This window comes from Thamnophis sirtalis, unplaced genomic scaffold, assembly GCF_051295495.1.
Source record: "Thamnophis sirtalis isolate CommonGarterSnake01/CBP01778 unplaced genomic scaffold, rThaSir2_p1.2 scaffold_5, whole genome shotgun sequence".
In the NCBI taxonomy this organism is placed as follows: domain Eukaryota; kingdom Metazoa; phylum Chordata; class Lepidosauria; order Squamata; family Natricidae; genus Thamnophis; species Thamnophis sirtalis.
The window spans coordinates 127,900,133-127,922,830 of NW_028261385.1; the positions used below are offsets into that span (position 1 = coordinate 127,900,133).

The 22,698-nt window shown below is 40.7% G+C and overlaps 1 protein-coding gene across 2 annotated transcripts in view; it reads right to left on the bottom strand.

Moving 5' to 3' along the window:
- SNAP25 (synaptosome associated protein 25) overlaps positions 1-22,698 on the bottom strand; it is a 67,038-nt gene that overhangs the window by 21,700 nt on the left and 22,640 nt on the right. For both annotated transcript variants that reach the window (XM_014058893.2, XM_087716860.1), the window contains 2 exons: positions 6,389-6,524; positions 2,537-2,578 (listed from right to left, as the gene is read on the bottom strand). In XM_014058893.2, coding sequence (XP_013914368.1) covers positions 2,537-2,578; positions 6,389-6,460 — 114 coding nt within the window. In that variant the 5' untranslated portion in view covers positions 6,461-6,524. The remainder of the gene's footprint in view (positions 1-2,536; positions 2,579-6,388; positions 6,525-22,698) is intronic.

The following is a 22,698-nucleotide window of genomic DNA, read 5'->3' on the forward strand; positions in this document are numbered from 1 at the left end:
TGCCACCACTCTGAAAGTATTGACATTTCATCGTGATTTTGTTTGTGTATGTATTTATTTTCTATCCTTAGAAACAGGATAAAAAAATGTTTAGATAGAATTATTTTCTATCCATGTCTTGGTGGGGACCAAGGTGGAGAACACACCTAAAAACACCTTCCTCTTCTTATTTTCCCAACAACAACCCCTGTGATGTGCAGGACGCCGAGAGTGACTGACTGTCTCAAGGTCACCCAGCTAGCTTTCATGGCCAAGATGGGACTAGAACTACAGTCTCCCACTTTCTTTAACCACTAGACCAAACTGTCTCATGTGGAGAGCTAGCATGTAGAAATTATGCATGTAATCTGTGTTGTGCGCTGTGACGTCATCACAGCGCGACGAAAAAGATCGAAAAATGTAAAAATAAAGCGAAAACCTTACCCTAAGCCCCCCAAACCTAACCCTAAACCTAACCCTAAACCTAACTCTTAACCTAAGCCTAAACCTAACCCTAAACCTAACCGTTAAAGTAACGAAAAACCTAACGCTAACCCTTATCCTAACCCTAACGCTAACGCTAACGCTCTAAAGCTAACCCTAACCCTTAACCTAACCCTAACCCTAACCCTAACCCTAACCCTAACCCTAACCCTAACCCTTACCTTTATGTGAATCGGCTTGCTTTAATTTAATTTTTATTAATTTTTATTTGAATTTTTCGATCTTTTTCGTCGCGCTGTGATGACGTCAAAGGCGCAATTTTGTCGATCGCGCTTTTGCCGTCCGCGCTTTTGATGGGTCACGGTGCTAAGATAGGCTTGTCAATGTAGCACAGCACTTCCAAATAGCAATAGCACTTAAGACTTATATACTGCTTCACAGTGCTTTACAGCCCTCTCTAAGCAGTTTACCGAGCCAGCATATTGCCCCCAATAATCTGGGTCCTCATTTTACCAAACTCAGAAGGAGGGAAGGCTGAGTCAACCTTGAGCCTGGTGAGATTCGATCTGCCAAACTGCTGGCAGACTTCCCCATTAGCCTTAGCCACACCCATGTCACATGCAGCAAACCTTATATATAGTAAGGACATTATGCTTGAGCATGTTTTAGGTGATTTGCACAAGATCATTTTTATTCCGAGCGTCTCCTCACTAGGGTATGCAAAGTACAGGTAGTCCTCGATTTACAACAGTTCATTTAGTGACCCTTCAAAGTTACAATGACACTGAAGAAAAGCGACTTATGACCATTTTTCATACTCGCAACCTTTGTAGCATCCCCAGGATCATGTGATCAAAATTCAGATGCTTAGCAACTGATTCAACTCTAACCCAAGGTCATGTGATCCCCTTTTGCAATCTTTTGACAAGTAAAATCAATAGGCAAGGCAGATTCACTTAACAACCATGTTACCAACTTCTCAACTGCAGTGCTTCACTTAACAGCCGTGGCAAGAAAGGTCATAAAATGGGGCAAAATTCACTTAACAACAGAAATTTGGGACTCAGTTGTGGTCATAAGTCAAGGACTACCTGTATGATTTGTAGTGAAAAACAAGGTTTAATTATGTTTCCATTTTCTCTCCCCCCGTCCATCTCCTACCTTCATTTTTCTTCCTTCCAATATTTTTTTATTCATTTTGGGCTTTTTGCGTAAGACTGATGGCCATTAAAGGGAACAGTGGGATGGATGTGCATACATACATGTTGTTTTCAATCATGTATCAAATAAATCATTGAAATGAGTGAGGCTTAAAGTAGCTAACTTAAATCCTATTGACATTAATCATTCTACTTTAAATGGGACCAGGTCCAATCCAATATCTTTTGCAGCTCCTTCTTCAAATTCTGGGGGATTTATTTGTTCTAATCTCAAAATATTTCTAACAGAGTTAAATGAGACTGGTGAAAGCCACTCTCATTGGCCAAGCAAATACTGGTCCTTTTGAGCGGTCCCTGTTCTCTAATTTTCCCTCTGATTTCACAGGATGTGGAAGAGTATTGAAAATGTTATATGCATGTATTGCGCCCTCAAAAGCAGACAAAGGATTTACATGGGATGCTCCTTATGAAAACCAGTCATGGTTTCACAGGAAGGCACATACATATAAAAACCTCTGGCTTTATGTTAGCAGTGTGTGTAAATATTCACCTAAAGAAAACACTTTAAAACAACCATTTTCATTGTGTTTGGAAAATAGCAATAGCACTTAGACTTATATACTGCTTCACAGTGCTTTACAGCCCTCTCTTAAGTGATTTTACAGAGTCAGCCTATTGCCCCCAACAATCTGGGTTCTCATTCTACCCACCTTGGAAGGATGGAAGACTGAGTCAACCTTGAGCCTGGTGAGATTCAGTCTGCCCAATTGTTGGCAGCCAGTGATCAGCAGAAGTAGCCTGCAGTACTGCACTCTAACCACTGCATCAGCCCGGCTCATAATGACTGAAAAGTCATTATGTAAGTCTAAGATGGATATGCTTTGTCATGTACTGAGAAGCCTCAATTCCGGCTAGCCAGGAGGAAGAATCAAGATAAATCATAACAGTCTTACCTCTTCAACAAGCTGCAGCATACGACGGGTGCTTTCGAGGGACTAATGCAGAAAAGAAACAAAACAGTGTTGAGATTAACAAAATGTTTCAAATTATATATTGATAAGACCAATCATGTTGGTCAAATACTCCATCCTGCGCAGATCATTTTCAATCTGAATGTCAGGTACCAAGTAATGCATCCATCACAAATTGAACTCCAAGGCATTCCGTTTTGTCAAAGTACAAAGTTATTTAGATACACAATATTGGCACTAACTGGTGAAAAGCTAGTACTAAAGTTCCCGGGCTTTTCGCCACAATTTAAGTCTCAGTTTTCTCAAGTTGCCAAAACAACTGTTCCTATCTGGGCTCAAAAACATTTGCCACTGACAATAAATTCTGCTTTTTCGGAGACAGGATCCATGTTTTGGAACAAAGACCATCCATGTTATCATTTAGGAGGAGTCTAAAAATGTATTTAGTACTCATGTTTTAATTTTAGAAATTCCTCTTTTTGACATCCTTTTATTTTGCTTTTATGATCGTTTTTATTAGAAGCCCTTCAGAATCACTATAGAAGAGGGCAGTCCATACATTTCTTAAATACATTAAAAAATGAAAAGAAGATAAAATCAATAGTATTGTTTATCTCCTGTTTATAGAGAAGATTCAATTTATTATGTTTAAATTATAGTATCTTCCCTGCAAGGAGTTTAAGATTTAGGATTCTCAGAGCAGCCACATAATATAGATTGATCTAAGAATTGTTGATCTAAGACTGCATAAACTATGATCGCTTCACATGTGGCTGAATGTCAAAAATTATTCTTGGACAAATGTTAAGTATGAAAAGTAGAAAGAAACTTAAATCGCATTTCTTCAATTTTGGAGAAACGCTGCATTACAGCCTCGTTTATTTATTTAAGAATCTATATTTCATCTTAGTGATGGTTAGAAGGAGTTTATTTTGTTTAAACCTGCTTCTATCCACAGATTCTCAGTAGCTAACAAAAAACATATGGCAATCAATAGTAAAAAATACAGTAGAAGAACAATCTGGTGGCTAGCAGCACTGGGGATTGATCGGAAACACATGATTAATTCACCATAGCTATTTTAAACAACTAATATAGGAAACCCTTTTGCACGACTCCTCTTTTGCATTTTAGTATTTAATGACGATGGACCTCGCAGTTTAAGGATTGATATTATAGGATAGTCAGGCCATGTGTATCTGACAGATTGGATGCCAAATTGTGATTTGAATATAGATTTTATCTGTTATTTATTATTTTATTCTAGAATTTTTAACTGGATATTCCTTGAGTGTTTTTATTTGTTCTGGTCTCTGGTCTTTGATTGTAATAAGCTTGATTTGATTTGATTTGAGTAGAAGAACAGCATAAAATTCATAAGAAATTTAACAGGGTAAAATAAAGTTATACAGTAATAACGATGGTGTCATTTCATTCTCCAGATGCTCTCTGCCCAATTCTGTCTTTAAAATATACAGAAAACCAATAATGCAGCAGAAGCCAATCTGATTTCTAGTAGAAAGCTGTTCAATTTTCTCACTTGAAATAATGTTCCAGGTACCAAATAATATTGTAAATATGTACAGATAAATCTATAGCTAACCGAAGCATAAGGAGAACCTTGCTGTATCAGATCAAAGGTCTCTTTAGTCTTTAATTTAATGTAATTTAATTTATCCTGTTAGATTCCTAGAGGAAGTTGATAAATATTAGTTTCCTGCATATAAATGTCTGATACCTCCTATAAAAATAATAGAACTTTTATTCAATTTGTCACTGCACAAAAGGCTATATATGAATAATAAAAGACATTCTTTCATCTTCAGTGAAAGCTTTGTGATCCAGTTGTGGAACATGGATATGCTTTTCTCTTGGACAGTATTCCTGCTAGAATTACTTTGCTACAATGAGAAATTTCTTGTAGATCAAAGTACTATTCATCACTCCAAATGTACTAGTGTTTTGCTTATTATTTGTATGCAGGGCAAATTAAGGAAAGCGAATGGAAGATTCCCCCAGTTTTGCTTCCTTCTTTTTTCTCCAAATATCCCCAGCTGGCAGAAGAACTTCCACCCATCACCTTCCTTAATTGGGATAGAGTTGGATGAATAGAAAAGAAGATACAAAAGAATTGTTAAATTCGTTGGCTTAGCCATCTGTCAAAAGCTGTCCCAGGCTTTGCCCAAGCTCTCAATAACAATAACAATAGCACTTGGACTTATATAACGCTTTGGTGCTTTACAGCCCTCTGTAAGCAGTTTACAGAGTCAGCATGTTGCCCCCAACAATCTGGGTCCTCATTTTACCAACCTCAGAAGGATGGAAGACTGTGTCAAGTTTGAGCCAGTGAGAATCAAACTGCTGGCAGACGCAGGATTAGCCTGTAATACTGCATTCTAACCATTGTGCCAGCATGGCTCTATCCCAAAATAGATCACAGGAATAAAGAGGGAAATTAGCTCTACACATCAGGTTTCACATCTCAAGGAGTTGATCAGATGCCAAATCTGAAAGGGTTGGCTAAAGAAAGCCAACGATTGGCGCCTTCAGCTTCACCTGCCTCCTATCCCAGCCTAAGGGCCAGTTCAGACAGGCACTGAATCCCCTTAACTACCCTTATGGATAGTTAGGATTTCCACACTAAAATGAAGAAGATATCATTTCACATTCCACCCCCCCACCCCCCCAATCATCAAAGCCCGATCAGTTGTTTCTTGGGCTGCTTTCAAAAAAAAGGTTAGCACTCTTTGGAAAAAGAATTAAAATCATGTTTAAATTAACCCAGCCAATTGATTATAGGTAGACCTGATATCTGTTGGTTGGGCTTATGTTTCTTTCAAAAGGAGGGATCAGCTTAGAGAAATAGGAAATAGGGAAGAGGCTGGAACTTTTTCCCCACTGCACAAGCCTGAATGGCCCCATAGGACCCTGCCCATGGACTGCAGGGAGAAGAAAAATGTTCATTGCAGCCTAAGATGGTCAATAGTTGCTAGTCTGATCCCACCAGAGGTGGGCATCACATAAATGTAACAACCGGTTAGCCCTGAACCAAAAATGTGAGCGTGTGCATGCACGCGTCATCAAAAACACGGTGATTATATAGGATGGGATAGCCCCGGGATGGGTTGGCAGGCCCAATCATTGGTTGGAACTACCGGTTCACCTGAACCGGTCCTAACCGGCAACAGCCCACCTCTGGATCCCACGCCTTAATCCCACCCTGACTGCAACACCAACTTAAGTTGGTTGGTGAAGCCTATGAAATTGCAGCAAGAATAAAACTGTTGCACATTTTTGATAGCTTGAAGGGGGAAATGCTACTTTAAAGCTAAAAAGCCAAGGATGATTTAAGGCTGCCTAAAGTAAGAATGGCAGCAGTATGAGAGCAACATGGCAGAAAAACCAGGTGATCCAAGCCTGTTCATCATTTCATCAGGTGCAACTGGGGGAAATTCCCTTCATTGCCCTTTGGGCAGAGATTAGCTTTAATAAGGAAGCTTCAAGTTGTCTATGGAGGTTCTCAGTCATCCAGGTCATGGTTGCCCTGAAGGAGCTTTTTCAAGAGGCAACTGAACTTTCTTTGAAGATGTTTCACTTCTCATCCAAGAAGCTTCTTCAGCTTCTTGGATAAGAAGCAAAACGTCTTTTTAAAAAAACCCAGAATGTCCAGTTGCCTCTTGAAAAAGCACCTTTGGGAAGTTTCAAATTCTAATCCCTAGTCCAGTTCAAAGGCAACACATGAGTTATAAATAAACAAAGCAGTACCCCCAACTTCCTGTCCTTCGGAGGTGCTCAATTCCTTGTACTGCACATATTTTTCTGCCCTTTTCTTACCTCATCAGTCATCTGATCAGCCCGCTGCTGCATTTCTTCGAGCTCATTGCGCATATCAGCATCTTCTGCCATTGTGGCTGTAAGTGTGTGGCTCTCACTTCGAGATCAATCAGTTAATTTTATGCCGTCTGCAAGCCTAGAGTGCAAAAATTTAAAAAAAGTGCATTATTATTATTATCATCATCATCATCATCATCATCTTGTGCTTTTCAGTCAATGTTGACTCCTAGGTGCTGTCTGGATAAATCCCTGCAGTTTCCTTGGCAAGGTTTTCTTTGGAAGTGGTTTGCCATTGCCTCTTTCCTAGGGCTGAGAGAGAATGACCGGCTCAAGATCATCCAGTTGACTTTGTGCCAAAGATGGGACCAGAACTCATGGCTTCCCAGTTTCTAGCCTGGTGTCTTAACCACTAGAGGTAGTCCTCAGCTTACGAGCACAATTGAGCCCAAAATTTCTGTTGCTTTCTGAGACATTTGTTAAGTGAGTTTTACCCCATTTTATGACTTTTGTTTGCCACAGTTGTTAAGTGAATCACTGCAGTTGACAAGTTTGTAACACAGTTGTTAAGTTAAGCTTCCCCATTGACTTTGCTTGTCAAAAGGTTGCAAAAGAGGATCACATGACCTTGGGAAACAGCAGCAGTCACAAGTATGAACCAGTTGGCAAGCAGCTGAATATTGATCACATGATCATGGGGATGCTACAAAAGTGTGAAAAATGGTCATAAATCACTTTTTCAGTACCCTTATAACTTTCAACGGTCACTAAATAAACTTTTGTAAGTGGAGGACTACCTGCATACCAAACTGGCTCTCTTAATAAAAGGAATACCTTACAATAAATTATGAGGAACAATTCCTTGATGAACATACATAATACGGTATTAGGGAGGAATAAATACTGAACTGAAGTTGTACATATTGCAAGCTAGATACCTACATAACAAGTACTTGGAAAAACACCATCAGATTAGTGACCTCACCAAACAAATGGTTTTGATTACTCGTGCGTCAATACCCGTGTTTTCAAAAATACTCTTATGGCTTTCCTCATAAAGCTATTTAACTGAGGCAGGCAATGTTTGTAAGTGAGAAAGCTCTCATCAATTGTTCCCAAGGTGATATTGTGCTATTCCTGGGCCATTAATCATTCTCCTGAATAGGAACCCAAATGTATGTTTGGTGCAATCACGAAGCAGAACTGATTCATTTCTGTCTCATAAAAAACTCTGATCAACTTTCATAAAGCAAGAAGGCCAGGGAAAGAATGGATACGAGGCAAAAGTATCTGCACTAGTTTTGTCCCAAATCCCACACATTTCTCCAGAACTGAAATAAGTGTTGAAATTCTGGCAAGGAACTGAAAAATCACAGGCCCTCAACTATTCCAATTCCACAGACTCCAAATTCTGAGTGGAGATTAATCTCACAATGGGATTACATAGGGAAAGTTTTATTCTGTAAGAAAAGCAACAGGTTGGAAATCTGCTTCCAAATCAAAACTGGTTGTAAAGAAAATAAAACTTTACATTTCTCAACAGTATTCAAAATCTGATTTACTACGAGAAGAAATCAGCCATCACTCCAAACTACACATTATGCTTTATGTAAACTCTCCATCTCTCCTTTTTCTGTTTCTTAAAAACAATGGTAAGAACAAAAAAAAATTCCCTGTGTCTTTCTAATTATTGTCAAGGGAAAAGTTTTAATCCTGGATACTGTGGATTCATTATGCAACTAAATGCTTTTAACTTCAACCTTGACATTTCCCACACAATGGATGTTTTTTATGATGCATGCACACACATTGGAGGGAAAAATCTCTCTTCCACCATAGGATAATTGTTAGGTAATCAACATCACAAAATAGCCTGTAAGCTTTTGAATCTTCCATAAATCTTCTGCAGGCAAGTTGACTCCTTGATTATGTGCTATCAGGTTGTTTTCAATTTCCAGAGACCCCTTAGATTGATTTTCTCCATGACGATCTGTCTCCAACCTGGTCATCCAACTGTGCATCCATCACATCCATCTGCTGCTGGTTGTCCTCTTCTTCTCCTCTTCCTTTCCACCTTTCCCAACATTAGATCCTTCTGCAGAGAGCTGGGTCTTCACAGAATGTGTCCAAAAGTAGAATACTTTGAAGTTGACAAGATAGAGCAAAAAAACCAGAAGACAAGAACATGAGGGCCCCCAAATGTATGAAGGACCTGCATGAAAAATACTTTTCTCACACAAGAGGGGAAGCATGCTTATCTGTGACCTCTCTGATTATAAGTAGACTGACTCTCTTTAATAACCGCAAAGGTTGAAAGCTTCTGCTGCATTGGTCTTAAAATGTAAATGAGAGGAGGCTAACCACTAGAGTTTTTCTGCTTCTTTATTTTTTGATAATAATAAAATAATAATAAATATTCTTTAGTTCTCCTAAGAAAAACTGCAGGTAATTGTGCAGGAAATGATTTTCCCTGTGACATTCTATGAAAGTGAAAGCTAGACTTTAAAGAAGCAAGACAGGAAGAGTAGTGATGCTTTTGAAATTTAAAGTTGGAGAAGACTCTTGCCATGGATCATCAAATAAATCAAAACAGGTTATTGTCCCAGGCTCAAATGATCAGGTTCAACTTTGGACACATTATGTAAAAAACTAGATCTGTTGGGAAGTCTCTAATACTGGGGGAAATGGAAGGAAAAAGGACACCTAGCAGCAAGATGGATGGAGTTGGTCACAGTAACAATGGATGCACCATTAGAAAACCTGAAGGGCGAACGTTGGCCAGGTTCCTCCTAGAGAAAGTCTATCACTATGATGGCGAACCTATGGCACGTGTTTCACAGGTGGCATGCAATGCCGGCTCTGTGGGTTTGCAAGATGTCACCCTAATTCAGTTCTGCTGCACATGTGCATAAGCCTCCCGCCGGCCAGTTGGTCGTCGGGTCTGTGCTGAGCATTTGCAGGGTGTGTGGCGTGTGCCAGGGGCCCGTGTGTGCATGGGGACCAAGGGGGGGGCATAGTCCAGAAAAGGTTAGCCATCACTGGAGTAGAGCAAACCGTGGCTCTGGAGCTGCATGTGACTCTTTCATCCTTCTGTTGTTGCTCCTTGTTGCTCAAAATATGTGTCACAACTGCCAATGTGCGACACCCAACAGCACATGACTTATTGAGTTTTTCAACCCCCAGTAGGCCAACCATGGATAAATCCAAGAAAAGAAAAGTTTCAGAGGAAAACAGAACCTTTAATTCAAATACATATGCTAGTTTTGTGGGTGCTCAGGAAATAGTCAGACATGGGAACAGTTTTGTGGCTCCCAGTGTTTTATTTTCTGTTGGAAATGGGTCCAAATGGCTCTTTGAGTGTTTAAGGTTGCCTGGGCTAGAGGAAAGGTCACTGGCTGTCTGGATGTGCTCTTTAGTTAGGACCAGTGGGGGTTTCAAAATTTGTTGGAACCTACTGTGTGGGTGTGGCCTCCTTTGTGGGAATGGCTTGCCACCCATGTGACCAGATGGGAGTGGCTTGCCGCCCATGTGACCGGATATGAAATTATGAATTAGTACTTAGGTCAGTCCAAGTAGCTATTCAGAAACTCTGGCATTGAAGCATGCAAGTCTTAAAGCTGTCAAGTTACAAGATCCTTGCCAGTGGTGGGTTTCGAAATTTTTTGGAACCTCTTCTATAGGTGTGGCCTGCTTTCCGGGTCCACTGGTGGAACCTCTTCTAACCGGTTTGGTAGATTTGACGAACCGGTTCTACCGAATAAGTGCGAACAGGTAGGAACCCACCTCTGGATAGGACTAACTTATCATTAGGTATAAACATGTTTGAATTTTTAAAAAGAATCAGAAATAATAAAAATGAAGTAAAAGTTATTACCATGCCTTTGGATAAATATGTACTTCTTTTCATGCTCTTTCATAAAAAAAGAGACAAGAAACAGACAGATTTTGAACATCAAACCTATCCATACCCTACAGTTAGTGCAATTACTTAATTTAATGTGAATAGTAAAATTTAGTGTCAATTCTAAAATTTAGGAACTATGGTGATACACAACAGATCTCCTAATTAATCAGCAAAACTGACTTTATAAACGTATTATAAGAAACTTTTATGATTTAGTATTCCCTGTTTCTCTGTACAAATATGAAAAAAGCATTGAAAATCATATGAAATATAATAAAGATAAAGGTTTCCCCTTGTATCTGCCTCTAGGGGGCGGTGCTTCTCTCTGTTTCTTAGCTGAGGGAGCCAGCATTGTCCAAAGATGATTTGTGGATATGTGGCCAGCATGACTATATACTGAGGCGCATGGAACTCTGTTGTCTTCCCACAAAGTGGTACCTATTTATTTACTCACATTTGCATGCTTTCAAATAGGAGGTGGGCAGGAGGTGGGACATATAACAGGAGCTCATCCCATCATGTAGCATTCGGATCTCAGACCCGGGCTGTCAGCTTTCCAGCTGACAAGCTTAGCCTCTTTAACCACTGAGCTATCATGCTCCCTATAATTCTAATACTGTTATTTTTATGGAGGGAGGGTCCCCCAGAGCAAAAGTGCCAAGGGCCCACCAAAGACATACTGAAGCCCTGCCTATATAAGATCAGGATTGGAAAGTAAAGAAACAGAATTATACAGTAATCCATTCAATTTCATTCTCCCACTAACAATTTATACCGTAATTAGGAAGAAGGGAAGTAGAGAGACATGGTGTAGTCCAAATATGTAAAATTTACACAATACACACGCACACGCACGCACACACACACACACATACACACATACACAATGTCAGGCAGTCAAACCTTGTGGAATAAAGTCCTCTTAAAACTTTGGGCCTCCACAGTAAATGGAATTTCACCCCAAGCATTATTTTCAGCTCTCACTAATGTTTGGTTTCCCTCGCTGACAAGTCATTTCTGTGGGAGACAGGACTCTCCATGTGAAGCATGTATCTGTGCTAATTAAAAATGAACAAGAGGCAACTGCAAGGATTGTTGACGTACAATAATTGCCGCCCCACAAACATGGGGTGGGAGGGAGCAAGCAGGGATTAGCAATCAATTCTATTGAAGTCTCTGATTCATTTATGTAACTAGTTCGTGACGGTCTCACTCCCTCACATGAAAAACAAACAAACTGATATTTGCCCAGGAGGACAATTCTGAATACATAGATTTTAAAAGAATAGAGAGGATTGTTTCATTATCTGAATCATTTGAGCTGGGAATGGTTCTCCTAATTCCATTTCATGTAAAAAATAATATGAACTCCAAAGCAAATACACTTCAGTCGCTGTGTACTCCAAATTGGAAAGTGTTACTGCTGGGAGAAAATGGGTTATTAAAGGTTTGCTATGTAGTTTATACTGAAGCTCAAATATTCACAAGTGGTTCACAATAAAACAGCATCGTTTCCAGGATAATAAACTGCTTAGCAGCAAAAATCTGAAAAAGGTTATTGTTTTGACCTGCACTCCAAAAGCGATAGACGAGAGTTATAGTGCATAGTTTATTGTTAACCTGGTTTGAGTGTTGAGAAACTACCATAAAGAAACAGTAGGGAAAGAAGTTTATTCTATTTTTTTCCCTACAAAATGGCTAGAAACTTTATAATAATTTCATAATGATTTAAGCAGAAGGTAATATTGTTTTCAGTCGTCAGTCAGAGAGAGTCAGCAGGGAAAGACAGATAAATCAGCTGCTTTTCAGACACTTCTGATATCACACCTTGACACATGTGGACCTGTCTGGATACATAAAATCAGGGGTGGGCTTCAAAAATTGCAGCAATAGATTCGCTGGGTGGGCATGGCCATGGTGGACGTGGCCTAGTCAGCCTCCTGTCTCATGGGGGAGGGAGCACCCTCCCCAGGCTCCGGAGGCTTTCTGCACGCCTCTAGGAGGGCAAAAACAGCTTTCTCCAGGCTCAGGAGGCCCTCCAGAGGCTGGAAACAGGCCCATTTCCGGACTTCCGGAACTTCCGGTTGGCCTGTTTCCCATCCTCCCCAAACCTCCATGCGGGTCCTACCCTTACCTGGCATGATGAACAGGCCACATGGAAACTCCTGAGAGGAGCAGAGTGGGAAGGGTAGGATGGGTGTGGCCAGCCAGGGGTGGCATTTGGGGGTTCGCCAAACTGGGCAGAATCCTAGCTAGAGGCTCACCCGAACCCGTGAAAACCCCCAGCAGCCCACCCCTGTATAGAATCACAGGGGTGGAAAGAATCCTGGAGGTCTTCAGTATTTAAAATTCGAACACAGAAAATACAAGCATAGATTCACTCTCTGCTGTATGTAGAACAATTAATCAGTGGAATGACTTGCCTCCAGAAGTTGTGGAGGTTTTTTAAAAAAGAGATTGAACAATCATTTGTCTGAAGTGGTATAGAGTTTCCTGTATGAGCAAGGGGTTGAATTAGAATACTTTTAAGTTCTAAGTACTATCCCTTTCAACTCTGTTATTCTATTATTTTCTATTTACCCTCTGCCAAAATATTCCATTAAAAAAAATAGCATGATTTTATCATAAAACCAATGGAACTGTAAAGTATGCATCATGACTAAACAGAATAATGATTGTTGGTGACTAGTACCGAGGCAAATGTGTTAGCAAAGAGGGAGGGAGGAAGAGAAGGAACAAACAGCTTACTCCTCCTCAGTGCCTGTATAATTTGTTTGACTTGTGAAAAGCAAAAGATTAGTTTTCACTCCCTGCCTCTTTCAGAAGCCTTTGGGAGTGCAAAAATGTCATGCTAAACCTTTTGCATAACCAGTGCATATCTCGGATGTAAAGTCAGTCTTCTCAAGATGCTTCTACAATCTTGCAATCCCTTGCATGAACAATTTAGGAAGGTATGATTCAGGCAACCAGGGGCTATAAAGAGAGGAATATATTATTTTTTGTTGAAGAAAAGAAATCTAAGCTTTTTGTCTGAAATTCTCTCTCTCTCTCTCTCTCTCTCTCTCTCTCTCTCTCTCTCTCCTCATCTATCAATCTATCTCTATCTATCTATTTATAGCTATTGTCTATTGTCTATTGTCTATCATCTATCATCTATATCTATCTATCGTCTATCATCTATATTTATCTATCGTCTATCGTCTATCGTCTATCGTCTATCGTCTATCGTCTATCGTCTATCGTCTACATCTATCTATCTATCTATCTATCTATCTATCTATCTATCTATCTATCTATCTATCGTATGTATGTATTATCTATCTCTGATGGTCTTTGAGTTGATCACAAAAAGTCCAATATAAGATCATGAAAGTAATTGTCCTATGAAACTGTGCTTGAAAAAGTAGTTTTTGAACAAACAAAATAATTGCGAAGGTAAGAAGACATCAGAAAAACAACTAGCCCAAAAAAATTTAAAAAATAGCCTGAAGAATCTTTAATTGCACTGATACAGGAAGAGTACATGAAAGGCAAGTACATTTCATCAGTCAGCTCTTCCCAAGAATTTTCAAAACCTGTTCTAGTTCTTTGTTTTTGGCTTTCTTGAAATTGGAGATTCTATTCTACGAATTCTGAAATAATAGCACTCACAAAATGGAGACACTGTCAGTATGGTCCAAACTGAAGGCAAAAAAATGAGTTATTTCTCTATAAGGTTATTTAAAGTTAAGCCCCAAATAAATTACACTTACATGCTTTTGTTAATCAGCCTTGGGGGAAAGAACAACAAGACAGAAATTTGACTGGAATGATTCTTGGATCCTAAATCTTGCCTATTGTGTTGGCTACTATGCCAGTCTTGAAAAAGTAGACAAAGGCTCACCTGGTTGTAAACATAACCATCCAATAGAAACAATAAAGAACATTTCCAGATTCCTAGGAGCAATTCATTAAAGCATTCAAATGATTCAATTAAGCTACATCACTATCCCTGGAGCAGGTCCATTCATCAATTTCAATGGCAAAATCATCAAAGCATTCTCCCCAAACCATTCATTGGAGGTCAATGGAAGGTTCCTGCAACATTGTAGATTCATCCTATCAAATATTTAGCCTTGCCAATTTCTAGCACTTGACATCTGGGGTCTAAAAAGAAAATTATATTAGCTCCAAGATTTTTCAATAGACCGGAGCCAAGTGCGATGTTTACTTGCTCATTTCCTGAGAATAGTGCTTTATTTGCTTCCATGGGTTTTAATTCTTGGTTATGGTGCACTCTATTCAGGAATCTTATTATGAAGAAGTTCCTCAAAGGATGCACTACAGGATATAATACCATTTGGCATTACACATTCTCAGGTCAAGCCATAAAGCAGAGGATGTTGAAACTTCCATTTCCAGCTCATGCTGTACTCCGTACAAACCCTGCTTTGTGTAGCCAACCATTAAATCACAAACTGGCAGGGAAAAATTGATCCTTTATTAATGTAGACACATAACCTTATTTCCCCCTCCCTTCTGCACCCAGCATGGATATGGATCATGCTGTGGAGGAAGGGAGTAATTCATTTCAATCACATGATCAGCAAATGTGTGGAAAGATACAGCAAAATCCATTCCATTTACCAATTGAAGCCTTCTGCTTCCCATGCAGGAGGGTTTATTGATTTCTTGATATCTTAATTTATTTTATTTCCTTACTCACATTTGTACAGACGCCCATCTCACTTAGTGACTCTGGGCAGTATACATAAAACTAATCAAGAGTGCATAAAAACCATTGAAAACCATCTGTGCAAATTAAAAAAAAAGGAAAAACAAGTGAAAAACCGAAATGGCAGAAAAACAAGCAGTGAGAGAGCCTCCTTGCCAGGTTTTGCAGAGCAGTGATCAAAATATCTCAGATGATGACCTGTGCCTCAAACCAGCCTTAATGAGCATCTGATTAGTTAGTTGAGTTCTCTGTATTACCATCATAATTGGCCATATTTTAATTTTTATCCATCTTCATAGGATTTTTTTTTAAATTTTTGTTTTTATACACATATCGAATAGTTTTTTTTAACTTTCTATATTTTATGGGGTTTTTTTTTAGCTTTCAAAATTATTAACCATCTGTATTCTAGATTTGTATTCCAGATTTGGTTGAAATAGAGAACGCATTCCCGTAACTGTTATATAACCATTTCACTGACTCCCCTCTGCGGTGTTATCCTTAAGCTAACTGACAAAGCCACATTCACTTTCTTTATTTCTTTCAGTGCTACTACCTATTGCTACACCCTGGGGTTGTGACTAGAGCAATTGGCACAAGATGGATGCTGATGGTGACTTCTACCATTATAAGCCAGGTAACAATTTTTGCTACATAAAACAATAAGAGTATCTGCCAAGCTGTACCCTCCGTTGCTTCAGATGTTGTAAATTGCAGAACACAAACTTTCCTTGGTTAAAAATGGGTCATTTGTTTCTCAGAACTGTTTCTTCCCCCCAGTGATTCCCGGAACCAGACAATTCATTACAGAATTCCCAAAAAATGCTTTCTTTTCTTCATTTGGAGGTCATGTACCTTGCGTGAAGAAATCCCCCGATAAATTCTCTGTGGTGATCTTTTGGAGCTTTACTGCTAATTTCTGCAAATAATATCAGGGTGGGCACTTTGACCTTCTGATTCCGATCAACCTGAGGTGCCATCACAAGCAGCAGGGTACAAAATGTACCATGCGTGCCCTAGTTAGCTTCCTGCTTTAGTGATGCTGAACATTATTCCTTTGCCTACTTCGCGGAAAATGTCAGCTGCGTAGCTAGTCAGGTTCTCTCTCTCTCTCTCTCTCTCTCTCTCTCTCTCTCTCTCTCTCTCTCTTGGCATGAAATGTTCCTTGCCTGAGGTGGCAAAGTGTCATGGACCAGCTCTGTGTCTGATTCAGCATGAGACATTTTTTTGCTTCTTTCCACTATAATTCCTGCTATAACTGTGATTTCTCTTGTGTCTTACAAAAAAAACAGGGTTGCAGCTACCACAATTGGTGGATATTCAGGCCATGCAGCTGTTTGGATTAGAATGAGAAAAAAATGATTTGGAGAATGCGTAGGTCCAGAGACTGCTGCTCTCGGCACCTCCTTCAATTAAACACATTTTTCCTTGGGATTGACTGGTAATAGATAGAGCCAAAAAATATACCCTTTAAAGCAATTAGGGCAACACAATGAATTTGGCAGTAGATACGAAGCCGGAAGATATCCCATTCTTATTAATCATTCTAAAGACAGTTAAGCTGAAGTCATATTTATTTTTACTACTTCTAATTGCAGATCCTCCAATGGATTTTACCTATCTTTATTATTTTTATTTTGGTGAGCTGAAACCTGTTTGTTGGGTAAGTGGTGCAGTGGCCTAGAAGTGGGCTTACAAGCCTCCTTACAATCAGGAGGCTGTGAGTTCGATCCTAGGTAGTGGCAGATATTTCTCTCTCTGGGCAAAATGAGTAAATATCTGCTGCGAACTCTGCATTAGTGACAGGAAGGGCATCCGGCCAGTAAACATTCAGTTGCCCTGACTCCATGCTGATGCAAGGGATTATGGAGTCATTCAAAGACCAAAAAACCCTTGTTTATTGGGTCTTACTTTTCCTAAAAGATTGATCAAATCAAGGCTGATTTCCACAATTTCTGTCCTTTTTAACTCAAAATTTAGGAATTTTCTCAGTACTGTATTGAAAAAGATGTCTACAACATTTCTGGGTTTGTTTCTTTTATAATAATGATGGATATGAAAACTGCAGGTTGACCTATATGACAGGGTTGTTGTTAGAATCAGGAAAATATGTGAAATCTTGTGAAGAGCAACACAAATCCAATTTTTTTTTCCAGATAACTAAGGTGCCAAAGCCCAGGCTTTCTAGGAATAGATGGGTAAAAGAAAGAAAAGGCACATTTCAGAATAAAACCCTCCTTTGATTCATCTTTTATTGTTCTGCCTAAGGCTAAGAGCTGACACTAGTGACTAAAATTAGACAGGTTTTAATGGTATCTATATTTAACCGAAATGCTGCAAAATTGCTGCAATTTTTAATAGCACAAAATTTTAAAGGGTTCATTTTAAAGACATTTGCATGATTTTATCAGCAGAATTTGATCATTATCCTATTGTCAGACTGAAAAATGTATAGTAATCCCCTTTTAATTAACATAATACATGAGAATCAATTATCTCATCGCCAACCCACATTATCATTCTGATGGCATATTTCTACATGTGCCGATTCTGTCTTCTGAAGTACAGTACTGGTATATTGAGCTGATTGTCTTGTGTTTTCAACTTCCAGGAACAACCTGGTCACTGATTATTCTGTAGGGAGTTATGTTGGCAAGCTGAGCTCCTTGACAGTGCTGGAACATCCTAGCTCTGAGTTTCATTTCTGACTTACATCTGAGACCTCAAGGAAAGGCTATTGTTCTGACCCAGCTCTCCAAACACAACAAACCCTCTAAAGTTAACTCAAAGATTCCTTTATTAGGACCGCCAGCAGCCGCAGCAAAGTTTCTCTCTCAACACCAGCTAACAAGTCTGTCTGGCCAGAAAATGAATAGTTGTCTGCCACATCTTTTCATCTCTGCCCCCTGCCTTTTATCTCCAGACCTAGTGGGGCTTCACTAGCAGTGGTGGCTCTTCCTTCCCCAGGATCGGCCCATGGCTTTCCACTGCTCCCCCTTCTCTGCCTTCTGCACAGCCACGCGTCAGACACTGGACCCAGCTGTTCCCCCTCTTCTTTATCCACCACCTCCAGACCTGGGGGCTGCTGACTCTCCATCTGAGGGCTGATGGATGGCCCAGGCTCCGCCTCTCTCTCTCTCTCTCTCTCTCTCTCTCTCTCTGCCAGCTCTATTCCCTCCTCCCCATCGGAGCTCTGAGGTTGCTCCTCCCCCTCCTCCTCTGATTTGGCTGCTGGAGGGGCCGGTGGCCGACAAGCCACAACAGCAATATGCATTAGCATTCAATATTGCAACAGGTTGACCATCCAAAGCCTAATACTGAATTGAGTTAGTTGCCTCTAGATTGGAAATAATGACTCTTTTTCAGGGGCATCTGTAGCAAGCCAAATTTTTCCTCAAAATGATGACATGTGCATTGTGATGTCATAAAGCAACTTTTGAACTTGCACGTAAAATCACAATGCAAGCACACAAGGGGCAGAGTTTGCAACCTGTTACTCATGGGCCCCACTCTCTCTCCAAGTGGACACATAGGCTCACTTGATTGATGCAACATGCCTGTATGCACCTCTCTCTCATCACACAGGTCCCTTTACTAGGAATCAGACCTGAGGGAAAACTGGGGAATACTGTTTTATTATGGTAAGATTAACAGCAGAACATGTCATCACAAGCTAGGGTCCCAGTGCACAGCTGTTGATTTCCCTTTGATTCTCCTCCAGAGCCTACTGGGGGGAGGATGGGACTTTCCTCACAGGTACATTTCCCTGCCATGACGTTGCCTTCATTTTGCTTCCAGCCGAAACCTGAGGTAAAATCCTTGTTAGCAGTCCTACTTTTAAAGAATCACTTTTGCCCTTGGTTAACAATAGGATACACTTTGACCATTGCCAAGCCACAGATGTTGTCAGGAGCCTCTAAGGTTCTCAAACTTCCCAATGCCGCGACCCTTTATAATACAGTTCCTCATGTTGTGGTGACCTCCAACCATAAAATTGGTGTCTCGGTTCCTAAGACCATTGAAAATATGTGTTTTCCGATGGTCTTGGGTGACCCCTGTGAAAGGGTCATTTGACCCCCAAAGCGGTCCCGACCCAAAGGTTGAGAACCACTGCTCTAAGGGGTGGGATATTGGTTGCCCTCCCTCCCATCCTTCATGGCTTTTCTATTGTGGGCAGTAAGAGAATCCTGTTCATTGAATTGGATTCTCTTTGGGACCTATCGAGAGGTAGTATTCTGCGGGTTCGCCCTGGTTCATGCGAATGGGTAGTGGTGGCAGCGGGAGGCTCCGACCACCTGCCCAGACATCATCACGGATGGTCTGCGCATGTGCAGAAGCGCCATGCATGAGCGAAGCAAGCATATGTGTGGGCGCTCTTGGTTCCAAACTGGTAGCGAAGATAAGAGGATTTCATGCCTGGACCTATCAAATGTCTACGCCTGTTCCCAGCTTTGGAGATGCCCCTCCTCATCTATGTGTGTGTGTATGTGTGTGTGTGTGTGTGTGTTTATGGCGAGGGGAGACACTGCTTCCTGAAACAGCAGAAAAAGAGAGAAAAGAGCTTCTACCACCGTCCCTTGCTTCCCATACTCGCAATACCTGTTAGCTGCCATTTGGGTTACTTTTGAATATGGGTTTAACATGCTTGATTAGAAAGATGGTTTGCACCCCTTCATCACCTGAGGGTGTCAGGAGATCTGGGATCCCCTCTACATGACACTTTTCCCAGCTTAGGCAGCTGATCTCCAGGCTGGGAGAGAAATTGAAGGAGAAATGGGAAAGCCATAGATCTAGCTTGAGACAAAACCGTAGCCTGTTCTGTGTCTAGGGAAGTGGTGTGAGAGACAAACTTGCCTCTCAGGAAACAAACACACCATCTTCCAACTGCAAGGAGGAACAGATGTGGGTGGGAAGAAACCCTGAGGAAGAGACCCGGGTGTCATTGATGTTCTGAGCAGTGCCATTTTAATTTCCCATGATATCTTGAAGTATCAAGGTAATGTCAGCAATTAAAACAGCTACTTGCTTCAGCTACTTGGTAGTACTCAGAAATCCCTGCAAATCTACTGAAGGCTACCGATTAGCAGACGTGTGTGTGTGTGTGTGTGTGTGTGTGTGTGTGTGTGTACATGCGTGCACATGTGTGTGTGTGTGTGTGTGTGTGTGTGTGTGCATGTGCAAAACCTGGAGCCAGTCCCATTTGTGAGCAAATAAACTAATTTAAATACAAACAACCAACCCACCATGCCCCAACATGCTTTGGAGGTTGAGATGTTCCTATTTACAGAGATCAACATCCAAAGTAGAGAAAACAGAGTTGCATTAGACTCTTGTCACGAGGCATTAGAGCTCCATTTGAAGGGCTTTAGTGGTATTAATAGAAATAGAAGCAACCACCCAAGACCCAAGGGCCGTGACTCAGGACCAGCAGGCTACCTGGGAAGGAAAGCAAAAGGACAGCCTGAGTCACACAACTTTTGGAGTCAGGCTGACCACAGTCCTCTGCTGAGAAGGCTGAGCTTATAATTCCAGCTGCGTCACCAAGCTGCTGTGAAGAGGATGAAGATTTGACAAATCCTAATAGCTATTACAATGCTATAGGGAGAACGCTTTCTAAAAGTAGGTTGCGTTTCCGGAGCGCTCTGACTAAGACAAATGCTGCATTTGACATCGACTTCAGTATACACAGCAGGAAGCCAAACACTGCTACTGATGACTATGCAAAGAACAGTGCAGAACAGGTTTCTCCAGGTGGGAAAGAGGCACCTTCTGCCTCTTGTGGGCAGCAGGTGAGACCTAATCTGATTGCTCTGAGTTTCTGAGCAAACAATACTCTCCAGTCCCCGTCCCCGTGCCCCCCACCGCTCTGTTTTGCCCTGAGGCAGCCTGTCCTCCAACAGGAGTGGCATACATTACGTATCAGCCAATCATCCTTTCTTAGGGCTCTTTAGCTCTGCTCATAGGGCAAATCTAAGAGCAGGCATTCTCCCTTTGTTTTCTCATTACTGGCAACAGATGTGCATTTGAGAGGAGGGCTATGCCCTTCTGGTGTGCTTTTGGAAGGGCCCCATAATAATACATGACCCCCCTCTGTCTTGCCAATTGATTGACCTGTTCGGGAAGCAGTCAGACAGAAATTCAAGGATCATCCAAAGAGCAGGAATGCTATTCCTAACAACTCCAAACCTTTGCATGCAGCACAGCTGAGCTCTTTCCATGTCCTCTTCTGCCTCCACTGAAATTACAGTCAGAATAACACAGTTGGAAGGGACCTTGGAGGTCTTCTAGCCCAACCCCCTCTAGGGAGACCGTATACCATTTCAGACACATGACTCTTCTTAAAACCCTCCAGTGATGGAGCATCCACAACTTCTGAAGTCAAGCCATTCCACTGATTAATGAAGGCAAGCAGCTCCATTGATTAATACGTGGAATTGATTAATAATCAATTATATTATCATATTAATACGTGTAATGGGTTAATAACGAAAGTCCACATTCCATGGTAGCCTCTGCTTACATAAAACCTCATAAAAGAGATGCCCATAGCATCTCCATGCTCTGCTTATGAACTTCTGGAAAGTAATAAGTAGCCTGTTGCCCATGGACTAATTCTTTTCCCAAAGTAACCACAGATAGAATGAGAACACCAGACTGCAAATTGAGTAAAAGACAGAGAACAATTACCCCCTTTGATTGATTGCTACCCCATCCATTTTTCAAAAGGTGAGCTAATAGCAGTAGCAATAGCAATAACAGTTAGACTTATATACTTTCAGTCCTCTCTAAGCGGTTTACAGAGTCAGCACATTGCCCCCACTGTCTGGATCCTCATTTCACCCACCTTGGAAGGATGGAAGGCTGAGTCAACCTTGAGCCGGTGAGATTTGAACCGCTGAACTGCAGATAATAGTCAGCTGAAGTGGCCTGCAGTACTGCACCCTAACCACTGTGCCACCTCGGCTCTCTTAGCTCTCTAATATTCCTGACAGACATGTGACCAAGAGATCAGATGTTAAGTAGGCAGAAATAGGGCTGAAAGTAATAGCATTAATGGTGACTAACATTAATCCATCAACATTTTCCTTTCCACTGTTTTCTTCTTTTCATGCAATCCATTCCCTTCTAGGGTTCTGTGTGACTAGCCTTTTGTGAACAAGCAACCCCTTCCTCTACCATTTTGCAACAAATGCCTACATTCGAGAAGGTCCTCAAAATTCCAAATGTATCCACCATCACAAATAGTTGGAATAACTTGCTAAAACCGTGGTCTACACACCAAACTAGCTGGCTTTATACGTCATATGAAATCAAAACCAACTTATGGTTTATATTTGAGCCTTGGCTTATGAAAATACTTTTTATCTCATAATCAATGATATTTAAGCACGTTTTCTTTAATAAAGCATATCTTTTGAGATCATTTTGTTTGTTTGTTAAATTTCTACATCACCCATCTCACCAACAGCCATAACAAGCATTGCCATGCATGGCTTTGTAATCCAAAACGCAGAGAGACTACTAAATTACTTTTTCCTGCTTTAGTTGAAAAGTGGTACAACTCCACTTAGAAATGTAAAGGCCATCAAATCCAATGGAAAATATTCTCATGTCGAGGAAATTTGAACTATAGTTCTCTCGCTGTATGGAATTCAACTTGATGGTTTCATCTTCTAATAGGAATAGCAATGTGAT